This window comes from Sceloporus undulatus, chromosome 2, assembly GCF_019175285.1.
Source record: "Sceloporus undulatus isolate JIND9_A2432 ecotype Alabama chromosome 2, SceUnd_v1.1, whole genome shotgun sequence".
Lineage (NCBI taxonomy): Eukaryota > Metazoa > Chordata > Lepidosauria > Squamata > Phrynosomatidae > Sceloporus > Sceloporus undulatus.
This window is the reverse complement of record NC_056523.1, coordinates 306701021-306716808: the sequence shown is the minus strand read 5'-3', so window position 1 is coordinate 306716808 and position 15788 is coordinate 306701021. Positions and strand designations below refer to the sequence as shown.

Genomic DNA, 15788 nt, shown 5'->3' with positions numbered 1-15788 from the left:
GAGATTACAAATATGATGGGGTGCAAGAAAGGACTTTCACAGTGGCTGCTTCTAGGCTGTGGATCAAAAGATGACACTTTTCTTGTTGTCCTTCCACTTAGAACCAAAAAACTTTCAATCCAGGCAAGGTTTTAGCAACTTAGCTATTGAAGAAGGAGGTGTTCTACCTTTTGGTTCATACTCTTTAAAAATAATTTTTAAACTGGTACAATTTAATATTATAATTTATTTACTAGTGTACTGATAGTAGAACTTAAAGAGATTTATTTGGGAGATAGGTGGGATGTAAATCAAGTTGACAACTAAATAAAACATTTTATAAACCCATGTAAGAGCATATGTTTGTGGAAGGCTGGAATCATTTTCCTACTAGCTTTACATCTTATGTAATGACAGTGGCCAAAACAGATGGGATATTCACAAGCATTTTGTGACAGCAATATTTATTCCTATTGTATTCCTCTGATGCTGTAAAGTAATAGACCTCCAAAAGTAAACTTTGAACTTTAAGGTGGCAGTTGATGATGGGTCTATGTGCTACATACACAGTACCTCTTAAGTATTCTAAGTGCTTCGCATATATTACTTACATAGTTGTTAAAAAACAAACAAAGTATAGCCTCCAAACAAATGTTTCACCGCTGGTCAACCTTCTCCTCATTTTCTACCCATGCCCAGGCTCAACTGTTCAAATAAAATAGGGAAATGGATTAAAAAAGAAGAGTTGTGCATAATGGAGCTTTCCACATCCTCCTTCAACTACAGCCTCCTGCCTCTTTGAAAAACCACCTTTGAAGGTCACACAGTCACAAATATAGGCATAAAACTTTATGTTATTCCGTGGAGTTATCAACCTCAATGTCATTGTTAATCCCCACCTAGGGTAGGTCCATTGAATCAATTAGATTTTATCCAGGTGTTGAAGAATCTTTTACAAATAGAGTTAACAGGTCCATTCTAGTTGAGAATAACCAATGCATTTCTGTTCATCAATTGAAGGAAGAGGACCAAATAAGAAACAGGTGTCCAATGAAGTGCTGCCATACATTTAATCCTTGCTAACTGCTCTGGTATTCCATGTTAGGCCAGGCTCTGTTCATTAATTCAGAAAAGAGCTTTTAGGAATCTCCTCCTCTTGCCTATCCATAGTAATTGACATTTATTATTTGTCCTCCCTTAGAAATTATTAGATCCCAGGGAGGAACATTATCAGCCTAAAACAGACACGGTTTATTGGTTATTGAACTGTGTCACAGGAAATGCCGGAAGACTTTTTCCTTTTTTTTTTCCTGCCTTGGTTACAATGATGCTCCTGTATTGTACATTGGCTTTAGTGCTCAAGGGCGCACGAGGAGGAGGGGGAAAGAGCAAAGCCATTTTTCATTCAGAGCAGGGCAGATGAACTGTGCTCTTATAATTCTCATCTGCATTAGAGAAACAGCTTTATAGCAAGTGGAACTATGTGCGTCAGCACACAGCCTCAGCGCAAGCTCTTTTGTCATGAGTATGCAGTGCCCTGTCATACTCTATCAATGACACACCTATCTGCAGGGTCCTTATGACTGAATGCATCTATATCTGTCTCCAGTGGAATATCTGCCTAATTCACACTTGGAGGATTATTGTCAGCTAGAAAAGGCTTGAGTCAGAGGTGTCAGCTGTTAAGCCAGTGGTTCCCAATCTTCAGCATCCAGATGTTGGACTTCAAGTGCCAGGACCCTCAGCCAGATGAACAAGTTTCAAGGATTTGGAGTTCTTGTAAATTATCAACATCTGCAGACTCAAGATAAGGAACCACTGGATTAGAAACCCTGTTTTTACCTGGATCTCAAGCCATGATAACAATATACAGTAGCTCTAAGTATCAATTTCATACCCTGGGCATGACTGAACATTCTCAAGGCTGCATCTGCACTGAAGAAATAATGCAGTTTGACAACACTTTAACTTCCATGGCTCAATGCTACGGAATCCTGGGATTTGTAGTTTATTGTGAGCCCAGAGCTGTCTGACAGAGGCTAAATAGCTCACAAAACTACAGTTCCCAGAATTCCATTGCACAGAGCCATGGCTGTTAAAATGGTATCAAACTGCATTATTTCTGCAGTGTAGACACAGCCCAAGCATTGACCTTCTGAAAATTGTAACATCAAATCAACTTAGAAAAATGGTTTTGAGTTTATGATTATAATTTCAAATAATAATTTTTTAAAGGCTGAAGGTGTCTTTGGCAGTCATCTCATCTAGCCCCCTACTAAGAACAGGGTGTAACAGAGCCATTCAGATATATGCTCATTTGGGAGAGAATAATCTTTCCTGTCTGTCCTCAGTTCATAAAATATTGGAGCTTATCGCACAAAGCTTCACTCCCAATTTAGCTGCAGCTTTTTAAACAACCAAAACAGCATTTTTGTACAACCACATAATTGCAAATTGATAACAGGTTAGCAATGAATTTTATTGCACACCATTCCATTCAACCATTGCATTCGGTATTCACTCATCAGATATCTGAGATTAAACTCCCTCACGCATGCTTCGTTTTGCATGATGGGAAATCAGTCCAGCAAACTGGTTTTTCTAGCACTCCATTTCAGCCATTTCATTTTTTTAAATAAAGGTGTTTTTTAACTTCCCTAGATGGTTTGAATATTTTTTTGTGTCACAGAAATGCATGTTGGTAGCTTGTTAACGTTTCACAATTATGGGTTTTAAAGAAAAAAGGAAGCTTAGGAAAAGCTGCCACTTTTGAAAAGCAACAAAACATTTCTCTTTTTCAGCACTGGAAGCAGAATGGCTATGGATGTTCAGGGACAGGGAAGGGGAAAGAAGGGAGTAATGCCACCTCGCACCACATGAGATCATCAATCTCAGAATTACTCTGGGATAATTTATAGCACACATCCTCAATAATGGGTTAACTGTACAACTGACAGCTATTCATAGGATTTTCCCATCCATTAAAAGCTGCAGCAGAAGCATGGATTGGCTACAGGATAGCTACTGCCCAGCCAAATGCTGTGCAATAGGATCCTGCCATTAGCGGGAAAATTACGCTTCTTAAAAAGTAGTGCAATAATCTCAGATGTCTCCCCCCCCCCCCGGCTCAAATTGCTACAGTGTTATGGGACATTTTGACTGCTAATAACAATTGAAACAATAACAACAATAAATAACACCCTTTCCACAGTAGGGCATTACATCAGAACATAAACAATAAAAAAACAAATGATAAAACACAACACATAAAATGCTAAAATACTAATATGCTAAAACAAAAACAAACAAAATCCTCATCATTGCTCTTCATCACTCTGATTATAAAACTTGACCAGCATCTATAGTTCTATTGGGTTGGATTCAGATTGACTAAGACTGCATCTGCACTGCAAAAATAATCCAATTTGACACCACTAAATGCCATGGTTCAATGCTATGCATGCAATTCTAGGAACTACAGTGGACCCTTGTTATATGCTGAGGTTTGGTTCCAAGATCCCCCATGTATAACAAAATCCATGGATGCTCAAGTCCCATTAATTATAATGAAATAGCAAAATGGTGTCCCTTATAAAAAATGGAAAATCAAGGTTTGATATTTGAAATTTATATTTTTTGGAACATTTTCAAACCGTGGATGCTTGAATCCATGTATAAAACATTTGTGTATAAGAAGGTCCAACTGTATAGGTTTGTGAGACATTTAGCCTTCTTTGTCAGGGAGCTTAGGTGCCACAACAAACTACAACTCCAAGAATTGCATAGCATTGAGACAGCATCTATAGTGGGGTCAAACCAGATTATATATTCAGTTCAGATGCAGCCTCAGACCTAGAACATACTCCCTAAAATCAATAGAACTCATTAGCTGCTATTAACTTCTGCCCCATTTAGTTCAATTGGTTCCTCTAAATGTGAATCACTCTATATTCATCCCATTTATTTGAAGTTTAGGATTGACAAATGAAATGTCCCCATAATATTTTACTCAGACAACTAATACTATTCCAAATAAATTCTAGTTTTTCTGCACATAAATGGTAAACATCACAGCAGAGAGAGAGAGAGACAGAATGAGACAAGCAGTATTTTTGACATATTTGGATGACTCACTGTTATAGTGTGTGTGTGTGTGTGTGTGTGTGTGTGTGTGTTTATGTTTATGTTTATGTTTGTGTATGGATGATAATGAAGGCGCTCAGGGAGAAGATCATACACTCTATACAGACTATTTATGCATAATTATTAATTAAGATTTGTAATACATTCGTTACCAAGAGGATCAAGTTCCAGACAGAAGAGATACAATTAAATGATGCCAGGAAAGCATCATGTACTTAGATGTATTCCAGCCCCAACTAGTATCTGAACTTTGATCTTGTTCTATTTTCTCTCAACCATATTTCAAGAAGGTATGGGAAACAAACTAATCTCTCTCTCAAAAAAGAGAGAGAGAAAAAAAAAAACAAATTCCCGCAGAACTTTGAACTACTGAAGAAATCGAGATATATTTCTCACAGCAGAAAATGCCCACGTTGATTGTGCACCAACTGAACAATCAGGTTCAGTGAAAAGATTCCTTGCAGAGAATACTGATTGCTCTTTGTTTCATACCAGGTTGCTAAGATGCCACAATTGTGTTAGGGTAGGAAACACAAATATACTGGTTTACGTATGCACAACTCTTCCAAAGTGTCATGATGGTATTACCCAAAATGCTGGGGTCCTGGGAAGGCACCCTCAAAGTATTAAGTTTTAGGGAAATTTTAATAGTTCAATTGTGTTTTGGCCGGCACAACAGTTGGCCTTGAGATCAACCCTGTGTATAATGGTTCCAAATCACACTGAATTCCAGAGGCAGTTCCAAATAGGTTTTTGTAGTTTTATTAGGAAAATAATCAACATGCACATGCACACACACAATAACTAATGAAGCAAAGGTGGGAAAAGGTGGAAAGTGAAGGCCTTGCTAACGGTGATACTATACTGATCTTGAAGCATGGTTCAAATTGTTGGGTGTCCAGATCAGAGAGGGTTCAACAGCCACCATGGCAAGCGGAGTGGCTGGTTTACTGAGGTGCCTAGTAGAACCAACAGAGTGTCTGGCTGGTTGCAAACTAGACTAGATTAGTGTTTAAGTGGTGGTATATATGCTGAAAATCATGTCCCAGGGCAGTATTCTTTGGAATGAATAGATTACCTCACTGCTAAATGCTTTTTCAGGAGGACAAGAATAATTGGAAGCTGTAGTAAATGTTTGGATCATTGGTGTGAATATCTCAGACAAAAGCAAACCCCTCACTGCTGGAGAAGTGTCTTTTGTCTGTGTACCCACAGCCATCTCCTTCAATGAAGAGTCTCATCACCGCCCTCCATAGACAAAAGGGATTATGATGCTGTCTGGGTGATGATCATTGCGATCATTGTGATGGGTGCCTTGCCTACTCCCTTGCTGGAGCCAACTGGATTTACGGCCAGTTTTCCTCCTGGGGGTTGCCTTTACAGGTCACTCACTGGACACTCACCTCAGTGTCCCTTTTAATATTGGATTGATATCAAGTATGAGAGAGATAATTGGGGGTCTGGTCCCAGGGTAACAGGCCTACTGTCTTGAGCTTTGTCTTTTGCATGAAAGCCTTCATAACCTCACTTTTCTGTCCTATGCCCTTTCCAGCATGCCTTTCAGAATGTATTTTTATTTTTTTTTATTATTTTCAATTGTGCAGCCACAACAATTAAGTAAAAAGAAAAGAAAAGAAAAGAAATTGGAAAAAAAATAGAATTGTAGTGGGAGGAACTTATCACATGTGAATCAATAGGGGAAAAGAAGCACAATTGGGAGGCATTGAAAAGGAGGGTTCTGGGAATGGATGTGTGATAAAGGGAAGTAGCTACAGGACAGACATGGTGTTGTGTGATAAGGTATGGCCATGGACACTACTATTTTGCTGTAATACCACTTTGGTAGCCTCATGTGATAAAGTCCTAAGAGAACAGGGCTGTAAAAAAAAGCTTCCTCCCTTTAAAAGAATGAAGACACATAGCAAGAAATGTGTGGGTTCTTACATGCATGTACATGTGGCATATATGTGGCAGATGGAGGCACATGGAGCAATGAGGAGGCATTAAAGATCTATAGCTTTGAATGGTACATAGCTTGTCTTGCACCACTTAAGCTAGACCATTGCTCTCAAGTATTGAGCCCGTGTGGTGTAGAAGTTTGGGTGTTGGACTATGACTCTGGAGACTGGAGTTTGATTCCCATCTCAGCCGTGAAACCCACTGGGTGACCTTGGGCAAGTCATGTCAGCTGTGGGATTTCCTTCTTTGGAAGTTTTTAAACAGATCCTGGATGGCCATCTGTCAGGAGTGCTTTGATTGTGAGCTCCTGCATAGCGGGATTGGACTGGATGGCCTTTGTGGTCTATTCCAACTCTATGGAGGTTGTCACGTTAAAAAATGTAACTTACCTCTCCCATTTTGTAGTCCCATTCAGGATGCAGCCTGGTATTATCGTATGGATTTTGACAGTCACTGCCTCCCGACTGCGTCCCAGAAAAAATCTGGCTAAAATCCACCCTCTGCCAATTTGCAAAGCCAGGAAGCTCCCAAAAGTGAAAAGAGGCCACTTGAGGGCAAATTTTAGCTGTATTTTTGCCTGGATGCACTTGGGAGATGGCAACGGAGGCAAAATCCATGTAATAATACCTGGCTGCATCCCGAATGAGACTATAAAACAGAAGAGGTAAGTCGCATTTTTAAAGAATATGATAATCTGCTATGATTCTATGAAGATTATCACACCAGCACTTACTGTGGGGTAAGTGCTGCTAAATCACCTCTCAAACGTTGAGGAAGTGTGCATGTGTGAAAGCCTGGCATGCTTCAACATCACAGAATTGTCGGCTCACCTCCAGTGTCACTGAATTGTTTGGGGAGAGAGAATTTCCTCTGAATGCAGTTTCTGTTCAGAGGAAATTCACTCTCTTTGAACAATTCAGTGACTCTAGAGGGGGCCGACAATTCCCTGATGTTGAGGAAGCATGCCAGGCTTTCACACACTCAGCATTTGAGAGGCAATTTACCAGTGCTTAAGCATTGGTGTGATAATCTTCTATGTTTATATATGCCCTCTGCCTCAGGGAAAGGCAATGGCAAACCTCTGATAAACAAATCTTATCAAGAAAACACTTTGGTAGGTTCACCTTAAGGTCTCCATAAGTTGGGAATAACTTGAAAGTACACAACAAGAACAAGAGCAGATGGTGGAGAGTTCACCAAAGCTGAGGTAGAAGTCAACAGACAACCTGCTCACTTTCTTACATGGAATGAGTGATGGTACCAGGACTGCAGGTATGGGGGAGGACATATAAGAATTCTGCCCTCCAATGAATGTCTCCTTCAGTCTGCAAATGCCTAGCATTACTGAGAGTGAAGCACTGCAAATGCTTCATACCTAGAACTCTTCTGTTTGCTGTGTTCACATTTGCTTGGCAAATTTGCCTTACCCTTTTCTTTGGAAGCCTAAACTGTATTTTTAAATGCTCAGAAATTTGGACATTGAAAGAAAATCACAATGAATGGAAATTTCATGGGGGAAGCAGAAATGTCTTTAGGTTTCCCTGACTAGGGCTACCACCACACAGCAGAATTAATGCAGTTTGACACTGCTTTAACTGTCATGGCTCCATCCTGTGGAATACTGGGATTTGTAATTTATTGTAGCACCAGAGCTCTCTGAGAGAGAAGGCTAAAGAGCTCACAAAACTACAAATTCCAGATTTCTACAACACTGAGCCATAGCAGTTAAGGTGGTATCAAACTGCATTATTTCTGCAATACAGATACAGCCTGTATCAGTAATAAGTTTAAGAAATGTTCCCTCTGCTGGGAATAGAAACTGTCATTATGTAAACGGGGAGTAGAGTTTGAAGAGACTCCATCCAACTACACTTCCCCGAATTCTTTGGGTGAAACCACTGAGAGCTTAAGTGACATAAGAGGATAATAATTTTTTGATGTAGTAGAGCTGCCCCTTTTGTTCATCAGTTTCTAATGATTTGCAACCAAGTGAGCAATTATCCTCCATTTGGGAGTGACATTTAAGGTGACATGAAATCTCTGTCTATAAAATGTAATCTGCTCTTTCTAACACTGCATTAGGAAAATTTTCATCACAGTAGTCAACATTGCTTTGGTCTTCCTCTGTCCATTTGCTTTATGTGAACACTCTCAAGATTTCACAATTTTGGCCATCCACAAATTAAGTAACTTGCTAAAAAGTCAATAGTTGCCAGTCACAGAAGATGGAAAGGAGACCCAGATATGAGTGATTGCCATTAATGTTGTCTTCATAGTGGTTTACAAAGACAGGTCTCAGAATCAAATATGCACAAACAATCAAATGCAATCTGAGTGAACGAGAGCATGGATGACTGCTGCTGCTCAACTTCCGGTTCCCTTCTGTTATGGTTTTTTTTTTGGGGGGGGGGAGTTGAGATAATGAAAATAAGATATGTATCTCTATGATCATGATGAGGTCACAAGCTGGGCTGGACCCAGATTTAATCATAGTTAGAGTAGACCAGCTGAAAATCAGTGGGTGCATCTACACTGTAGAATTAATGCATTTTGACACCACTTTCAGTGCTGCAGCTCCAGCCTATGGTATCCTGGGATTAGTAGTTTTACAAGGTCTTTACCCTTCTCTGTCAAAGGCTGATGGTGCCTCACAAACCTGCAAATCCCAAGATCATGTTGGATGAAGCGAAAACAGTTAAAATGGTGTCTGCATTATTTCTACAATATAGATGCACCTAGTGACTAATGTCAGTCCCACTGATTTCCTATAAATTTACTCTAAATATGATTAAATCTGGATTGAACTAATGACTTCCTATATGCAATAATGGGCATTCAGGATCATTCCAGACTCATGCCTCACCACATGAAGGCTATTACCACAATGATTCACATCTGAACAGCAGTAGCAAATAATAACAAATGTTTACTGGTTAGGAAGAAAAATAGAAAAACAGAAAAATATTTGACAACAACCATTAGCTGAAAACCTACATGGGGATTCTGGAACACAAATCTCTACATGTGGAGTCATACAATAATTATGCTATGCAAACCTTGCACTGAATGGCAGTGCTGTGCAGCTGAAGCAAAATGTCCCTTTTTGCAACTGAATACATGACCAAATATACAATGTACAAGGGGTTTCCATGAGCAGTGAATGCCCATGTACAATGTTCTTCTGCATGTACAAGTATGAGTCCCAGTCCTAGGAAAAGAGCGGGATATAAATAAATAAATAAATAAATAAATAAATAAATAAATGTACAATGGCACTGCATGTACAACTACATTTTTTCAATCAGAATGCAGATGTTCTCCATCAGACAAACCATTTTTTATTCATCATCGTCGTCGTCGTCGTCGTCGTCCCACCTTTTCAACAAAATTGAGATTCAAAACAGCTTACAATTTTTTTAAAAGAAATACAGCAATACAGCTAAAACATACAAAAGTGAACCTTAAAATGAAATTGAGCTAATCATGGTATTAAAGCAATTCCAAGCTGCACTTATAAGTAAAAGGGATAAAAAAAATCTTTGTAAAGTGCAATTTAAAAGATTAAAGGCAATTAAAACAGTTCAGTTTAAAATAATATAGTACCCTTTGCCCATTGTTTAAAGCCTTTAAAAGTCTTTCGGGGGGGAGGGGGTGGAGGGTTTGCCTGCCAACAGAACTGCAGCAAGGAGGGGGCCATCCTGGCCTCCCTTGGGAGGCAGTTCCACAGTCTATGATCAGCCATTGAGAAAGTCCTATCTCATGTCTCCAGCAACCATATTTGTGATGGTGGTGGGACTGAGAGAAGGGCCTCTCCTGATGGTCTCAGAGCCTGGGCAGGTTCCTAAGGGGAGACAGTGTCTGCCAGATAGCCTACAAGGCATATAATCACTTCCACAGGAGAATTTATGTGCATGTGTAACAAACAACCAGGATTCTGGCCATTATCTAATTTCTGGGCAATCTCCCTTTTAATTTTAATAAAAGCAATTATTGGTTTAAATTCATCTATATTCTTCCAACATTATCCGTGTATAGTTGCCCCTTCATCCACAGATTTGACCATCCACAACTTTGAAATGTAAAGCAAACCTTCATGTTGCCATTTTATATAAGGGACACCATTTTCTAGGCCACTGTATTTCACGGGACTTGAGCATCAACAGATTTTGGTATCCACAAGGGGTCCTGGAACCAAACTCCAGTGAATACCAAGGGCCCACTGTATTATGGCCATAATCCATAAGAGATTAAAAGTTTAAAGAGTTTAAACAAAAGTTTAAAGAGATTTATATCCAAGATGCTGCTAATGCTACCTACCTCATGAACACAACCCAATATGTAGCCACTCACCTTTCAGTGATTGTTTCTCTGAGACCGCTAGTGACCCCCTTGACCACAGTGCTAGCCTTTGGGGTCAGCACCACCTGAGATATAAAAAAGGAGCCCTTCTTCCTTCTCTCGGTGATTGAAGCCTGAAGAAACTGGATCAGTTTTTCTGGGTCTGTTGTGTTTGCCCATGGAGCTGGCATCATTTGTCCTGGCCACAGGAATGGGACTTCTAAAGCCACTGGACTATGATAAAATACCAAAACTTGATAATCCTTCTCCCACAGGTACTGGAGACAGACTTCGTGGGCAAATATGGCAGGGCACATTTTACTCCCAAAAGTGTCTTTGAGCATTTGGACCAGTTTTTCGTGGTGACATTTCTGCATCCCATAGAAGTGGTTGAAGTCCAACAAGACCACTTCCTTATGATGATCGGCAAGAAAGGCACTGATCTCCTCAAGGCCCTCATTGACTTTGGCACTGAATAAACCATGAGCAAAGTAGAGTTCGTTGTCAGGGTCTCTGGGCTTTGTAGAGATTCTAAGATCAAAATAGCGTATGCCAGCTCCCAGCTGGCTAGTAAAATTCATTGTCTGAGTCGCCAGCCATTTCCTCATCAGCTTTTTAGCCACAGTTCCAAACACAGAGACAAAATTCTGGACAGTTTCTGGTTGCTCGGGTCCAACTGGAGAAGCCTCATCAATGTAGAAGCTAAATGAATCGTGAGATCCTAAAGATAATACAAAAGAACATTTCTTTTTTTACAAAAAAATATTAGGACAGGATGGGTGTGGGAGGGATAAACACAAGTACTCACCAAGAGTGCCTATATCTCTCATGTAAATATATTATTATTCTTTATTATTTTAAAATCAATTATTTTAGCATACATACATGTCACTACTGGCAGATATTCTTCTTATTTACTATCAGTTCGACTTCAGTTTATGAAGACCCTAGGAATGAGAGACCTCCAACCTCCCTGATCATCAATTGCTCTGCTCAGGTGAATTCAAATGTGCCCTCTTTGGTTATAACTTATTTTTGGAATACACTTTTTAGTTGCACGTGCTTAATAATATAGAAAACTGCCATACACTGAGTCAGATCCTTTATCTATCTGACTTAGTATTGTCAGTTTGGACTGGCAAACATTCTCCATGGTTTCAGATAGGTAGTGGTGGTGGTGGTGGTGATATTTCTAACCCACTTATTTCTCAGGTTGGGACTCAAAGCAGCTTACAACAATTTTTTTTTTAAATTAAAATTCCACAAGATACAAAAGTTGAAACAAAATTAAGCAAAAATAAATAAAATAAAACCAGGTCAAAACATACATCATTAAAACACACCCACCCACCACCACAACAATTAGCAATATCCAGTGTATTGTGTAAGATTGGCCTTATATAATCACTCATTAAATGCCTGTCAGAATAGAAGAGTCTTTACTTGTCTGAGAAAAGAAAGTAGGGAAGGTGCCAGTCTAATTTCTCTGGAAAAGGAGTTCCAGAGCTTGGAGTTTATTTCCTAGCTCTGTTTGGATATGGCTGGTGGCCTTCCATTCAGTTACTAGCTGGGACTGACCTATTAGTTTCCAAAATCAGATGGGATTGGTTATGTTCAAGTTTCTTTTCCTTGTTTGCTTTGGGTTCAATGAACATCATGCAAGATACTCAGGGACAATATTAGTTTGTTCTTTTTCAAGTCAACATGTATCATGTTGAGTGCCTGGATGTCAGTCTCTATTTGGCCAAGGTCCAATGAAGTTGCTCTGCTGATGGAATTGCTTCTATCAACAGAATCACAAGAGGAATTATTCTTGCCTGTCAGCAGACCCCACATAGAATCATAGAATCATAGAGTTGGAAGAGACCACAGGGGCCATCCAGTCCAACCCCCTGCCATGCAGGAAATCCAAATCAAAGCATCCCTGACAGATGGCCATCCAGCCTCTGCTTGAAGACCTCCAAAGAATGAGACTCCACTACACTCCGAGGGAGTTTGTTCCACTGTCGAACAGCCCTTACTGTCAGGAAGTTCCTCCTAATATTGAGGTGGAATCTCTTTTCCTGCAGTTTGCATCCATTGCTTCGGGTCCTAGTCTCTGGAGCAGCAGAAAACAAGCTTGCTCCCTCCTCAATATGACATCCCTTCAAATATTTGAACAGGGCTATCATATCACTTCTTAACCTTCTTTTCTCCAGGCTAAACATTCCCAGCTCCCTAAGGCGTTCCTCATAGGGCATGGTTTCCAGACCTTTCACCATTTTAGTCGCCCTCCTTTGGACACGCTCCAGTTTCTCAATGTCCTTTTTGAATTGTGGCGCCAAGAACTGGACACACATCCACAAAACTTCTTTGAAGCACTGAACTCCCCCCCCCCCCGCTTGGAGCAGATATTTTTATGGTGCAGAGGGAGGAAAGTAGAGGAAAGGCAGCTTGCACAAGTAGACAGCATTGATGTTGGATTTAGGCAACAATCAGCATAAGGGTTTGGAAAGAATTATTATGCAGTCTCTTGAGCTAGAATTAGCTGTTCCGACCCTCTGTTCTTCAAGTCACTAATAAAGTTAACTCTCTGTATTCATTGATTTGTTATCTGCAGATTGAATCATCCATGGCTTGGAAATATTTTAAAAATATATACATTCCCAAAAGCAAATGATGTTGCCATTTTACATATGGGAAACTGTTCTACTATGCCATTGTTTATAATGGGACTTGAGCATCCATGGATTTTGGTATCCATGGGGGGTCCTAGAAATGAATACCAGAGTATACCAAGGGTCCACAATTTATAAAAAAAAAATAAAAAAATAAGAGTATCTCTTATTTGTGCCATTAGTATTGAAGATAAAATATATACTTGCTATTGCTATTACACCACTCTAGCTAGCCTGTTCCAATGTGAGCTGTCCATGGTCCTGACTGGCTGTGAACTAAGGCTGCATCCACACTGGAGCAATAACCCAGCTTGGCACCACTTTAACTGCACTGGCTCAAAACCCTTAAGGGAAAGACTTGGAAAGCTATGTCAAGATTTCTGCAGGTATTTCTTTTCTTTTCTTTTGCCTGCAAGGCTTTGACCCATATGCCAAATTCTGTTTCAAGTGCCACATCGCTCATTCCTTTAGCTCTCTGCAGGGAATCTTCCATCCTAAATAAGAATCTAAGTGGTTGAAGTGCCTTGCCAGCTAGGAGTAAGAAGAAGAAATTGAATTTCCAGCAATGAGGAGATGCAGGGTGGAACTAAGTATGCTGTGCAGTTCCATTATTCCTCCACCTTAAACAAGACTTACTGTTAGCAGGTAAAATGACTGTATGTTCTTTCAGACTGAGTAAAAGACTAGCTTCAACTGTGTTAAACCCTTTCCTTCCCAGTCATTTTTCTGCTCAGAATTTCCCCAACAAAAGCTGCTTTTATTGGTGTGGGGTCAACAATATAAGGATATGAATCTGCATCTTTGATGTCATTTGAAACAGGAGGTGACTTTGTGGATAAGAGAGCAAGAAGAGCTTAAGAAGCCTTCCTCCTTTTCTTCCTTCCTCTGCTTTCCCTGCCATCTGCATCATTCTCAATATATAGGGGCTTCTCTGATAAAACTCAGAACTCCCCCTTTCCACTTTAGGAAGAAGAGCAATCTCTTGTGTCCATTTCCATTCTGTTAACCAGAAGAGCCCTGGTGGCACAGTGGTTAAATGCCTATACTGCAGCCACTCACTCACAAACCACAAGGTTGTGGGTTCAATACCAGCCAAGGCCTCAGAGTCAACTCAGCCTTGCATCCTGGTGTAGGTTGCCACAATGAGCACCCAGCTTGTTGGAGGCAATTAGCTTACACTTTGTAAACCACTTAAGGAGTGTTTAAGTGCACTGATAAGCAGTATAGAAATGTACGTGCTATTGCTATTACTAACCAGTGTGGCATAGTGGTTTGAGTGTTGGGACATGACTCTGGAGACTAGGCTTTGATTCCCAGTTTGGCCATGAAACCCACTGGGTGACTTTGGGCAAGTCGCTTTGAGCCTCAGGGGAAGGCAATACAAACCTCTGAACAAATCGTGCCTAGAAAACCTCATGACAGTTTCACCTTAGGGTTACCATAAGTCGAAAATTATTTGAAGGCACACAACAACAGTAGTTTATAGCATTATCCTTTCACTTTAATTGACAACACTGTCTGCCTCTCCCCAATATGAATTAGATAGGGCAACTGAATACCTAAAGCTTCATCTGCCTCCTAATAATGGTCTAAAACCGTGCATTGGGAAATATACCCATATCATGTAGCTATGTCTCCATAGCTATGTTTCTTCTGGGATGCGGTGGCTCAAGTGGTTAAGATGCCGACTCTGTTCACTGCAAGATCAGCAGGTTGGCAGTTCAAGGCCCAGGTACTGCACGATGGCGTGAGCTCCCATCAGTAGTCCCAGCTTCTGCCAACCTAGCAGTTCGAAAGCATGCAAATGCAAGTAGATAAATAGGTACCACTTTGGTGGGAAGGTAAACAGCATTCTGTGCAGTCATGCTGGCCACACGATCACAACACTGGCTCTTCAGCTTAGTAATGGAGATGAGGACCACCCTCTATGGCTGGACATGACTTGATAACCTTGCCAATGGGGAATACCTTTACCTTTAATTGAATATTCAAAGCTTCTTCTGCCTCCTAACAATAGTCTGAATACATGCATCAGGAAATATACCACTATCATGTAGCTATGTCTCTATAGCTATGTTTCTTAACCCTAAAATGCACCTTGTAAACAGTGGAGCTTTCCCTCAACACAACTGTGTCCAAGTTGTCAGAGAGTGAGATGAACGGGGAGGTGTCCAGTTGTTTTTCTGTAGCTGGATGCTCTTGACAAGTAGCTCCTGAGATTCCCAGGCGTCCTTAGGAGGTCTCTGCAGATAACACCATTGTAACATATCCAGCTACAGAAAAGTAATTACACATGTCCTCATTCATCCCCAGTTCTCTGACAACATGGAAATGATTGTGTTGGAGGAAGGGCTGCATTGCTTATGAGAGGGGTTGTGGGGGTAGTTTGGTCATTGGTTTGGTTAGAACAGAATCCCAGTAACAGCAACAGCTGTGTGTAATGGTGCACATCTGACTTATGCCATTGTAATTCACTAACAGGGATACCAGCCAATGTTTTAAAATGCAAGAAAAAATAACTTAGGTTCTTTTTTATATTTGGAAAGAAAATGCCTATAAAACCACACAAACAGAAAATTTGTTGGAAATTTTATAAAGGTTTTTTTAAAAAGAGATAGATGATAGATAGATAGATAGATAGATAGATAGATAGATAGATAGATAGACAGATAGAGTAAGCCCCCCCCCCCCATATCTACTCCTCTATCCATG

General features: G+C 40.2%; 1 protein-coding gene across 2 annotated transcripts in view; it reads right to left on the bottom strand.

Annotated features, from left to right (window-relative positions):
* PLCXD3 (phosphatidylinositol specific phospholipase C X domain containing 3) overlaps positions 1 to 15788 on the bottom strand; it is a 120105-nt gene that overhangs the window by 35744 nt on the left and 68573 nt on the right. For both annotated transcript variants that reach the window (XM_042455520.1, XM_042455519.1), the window contains exon 2: positions 10432 to 11140. In XM_042455520.1, the coding sequence (XP_042311454.1) occupies positions 10432 to 11140 (709 nt within the window). The remainder of the gene's footprint in view (positions 1 to 10431; positions 11141 to 15788) is intronic.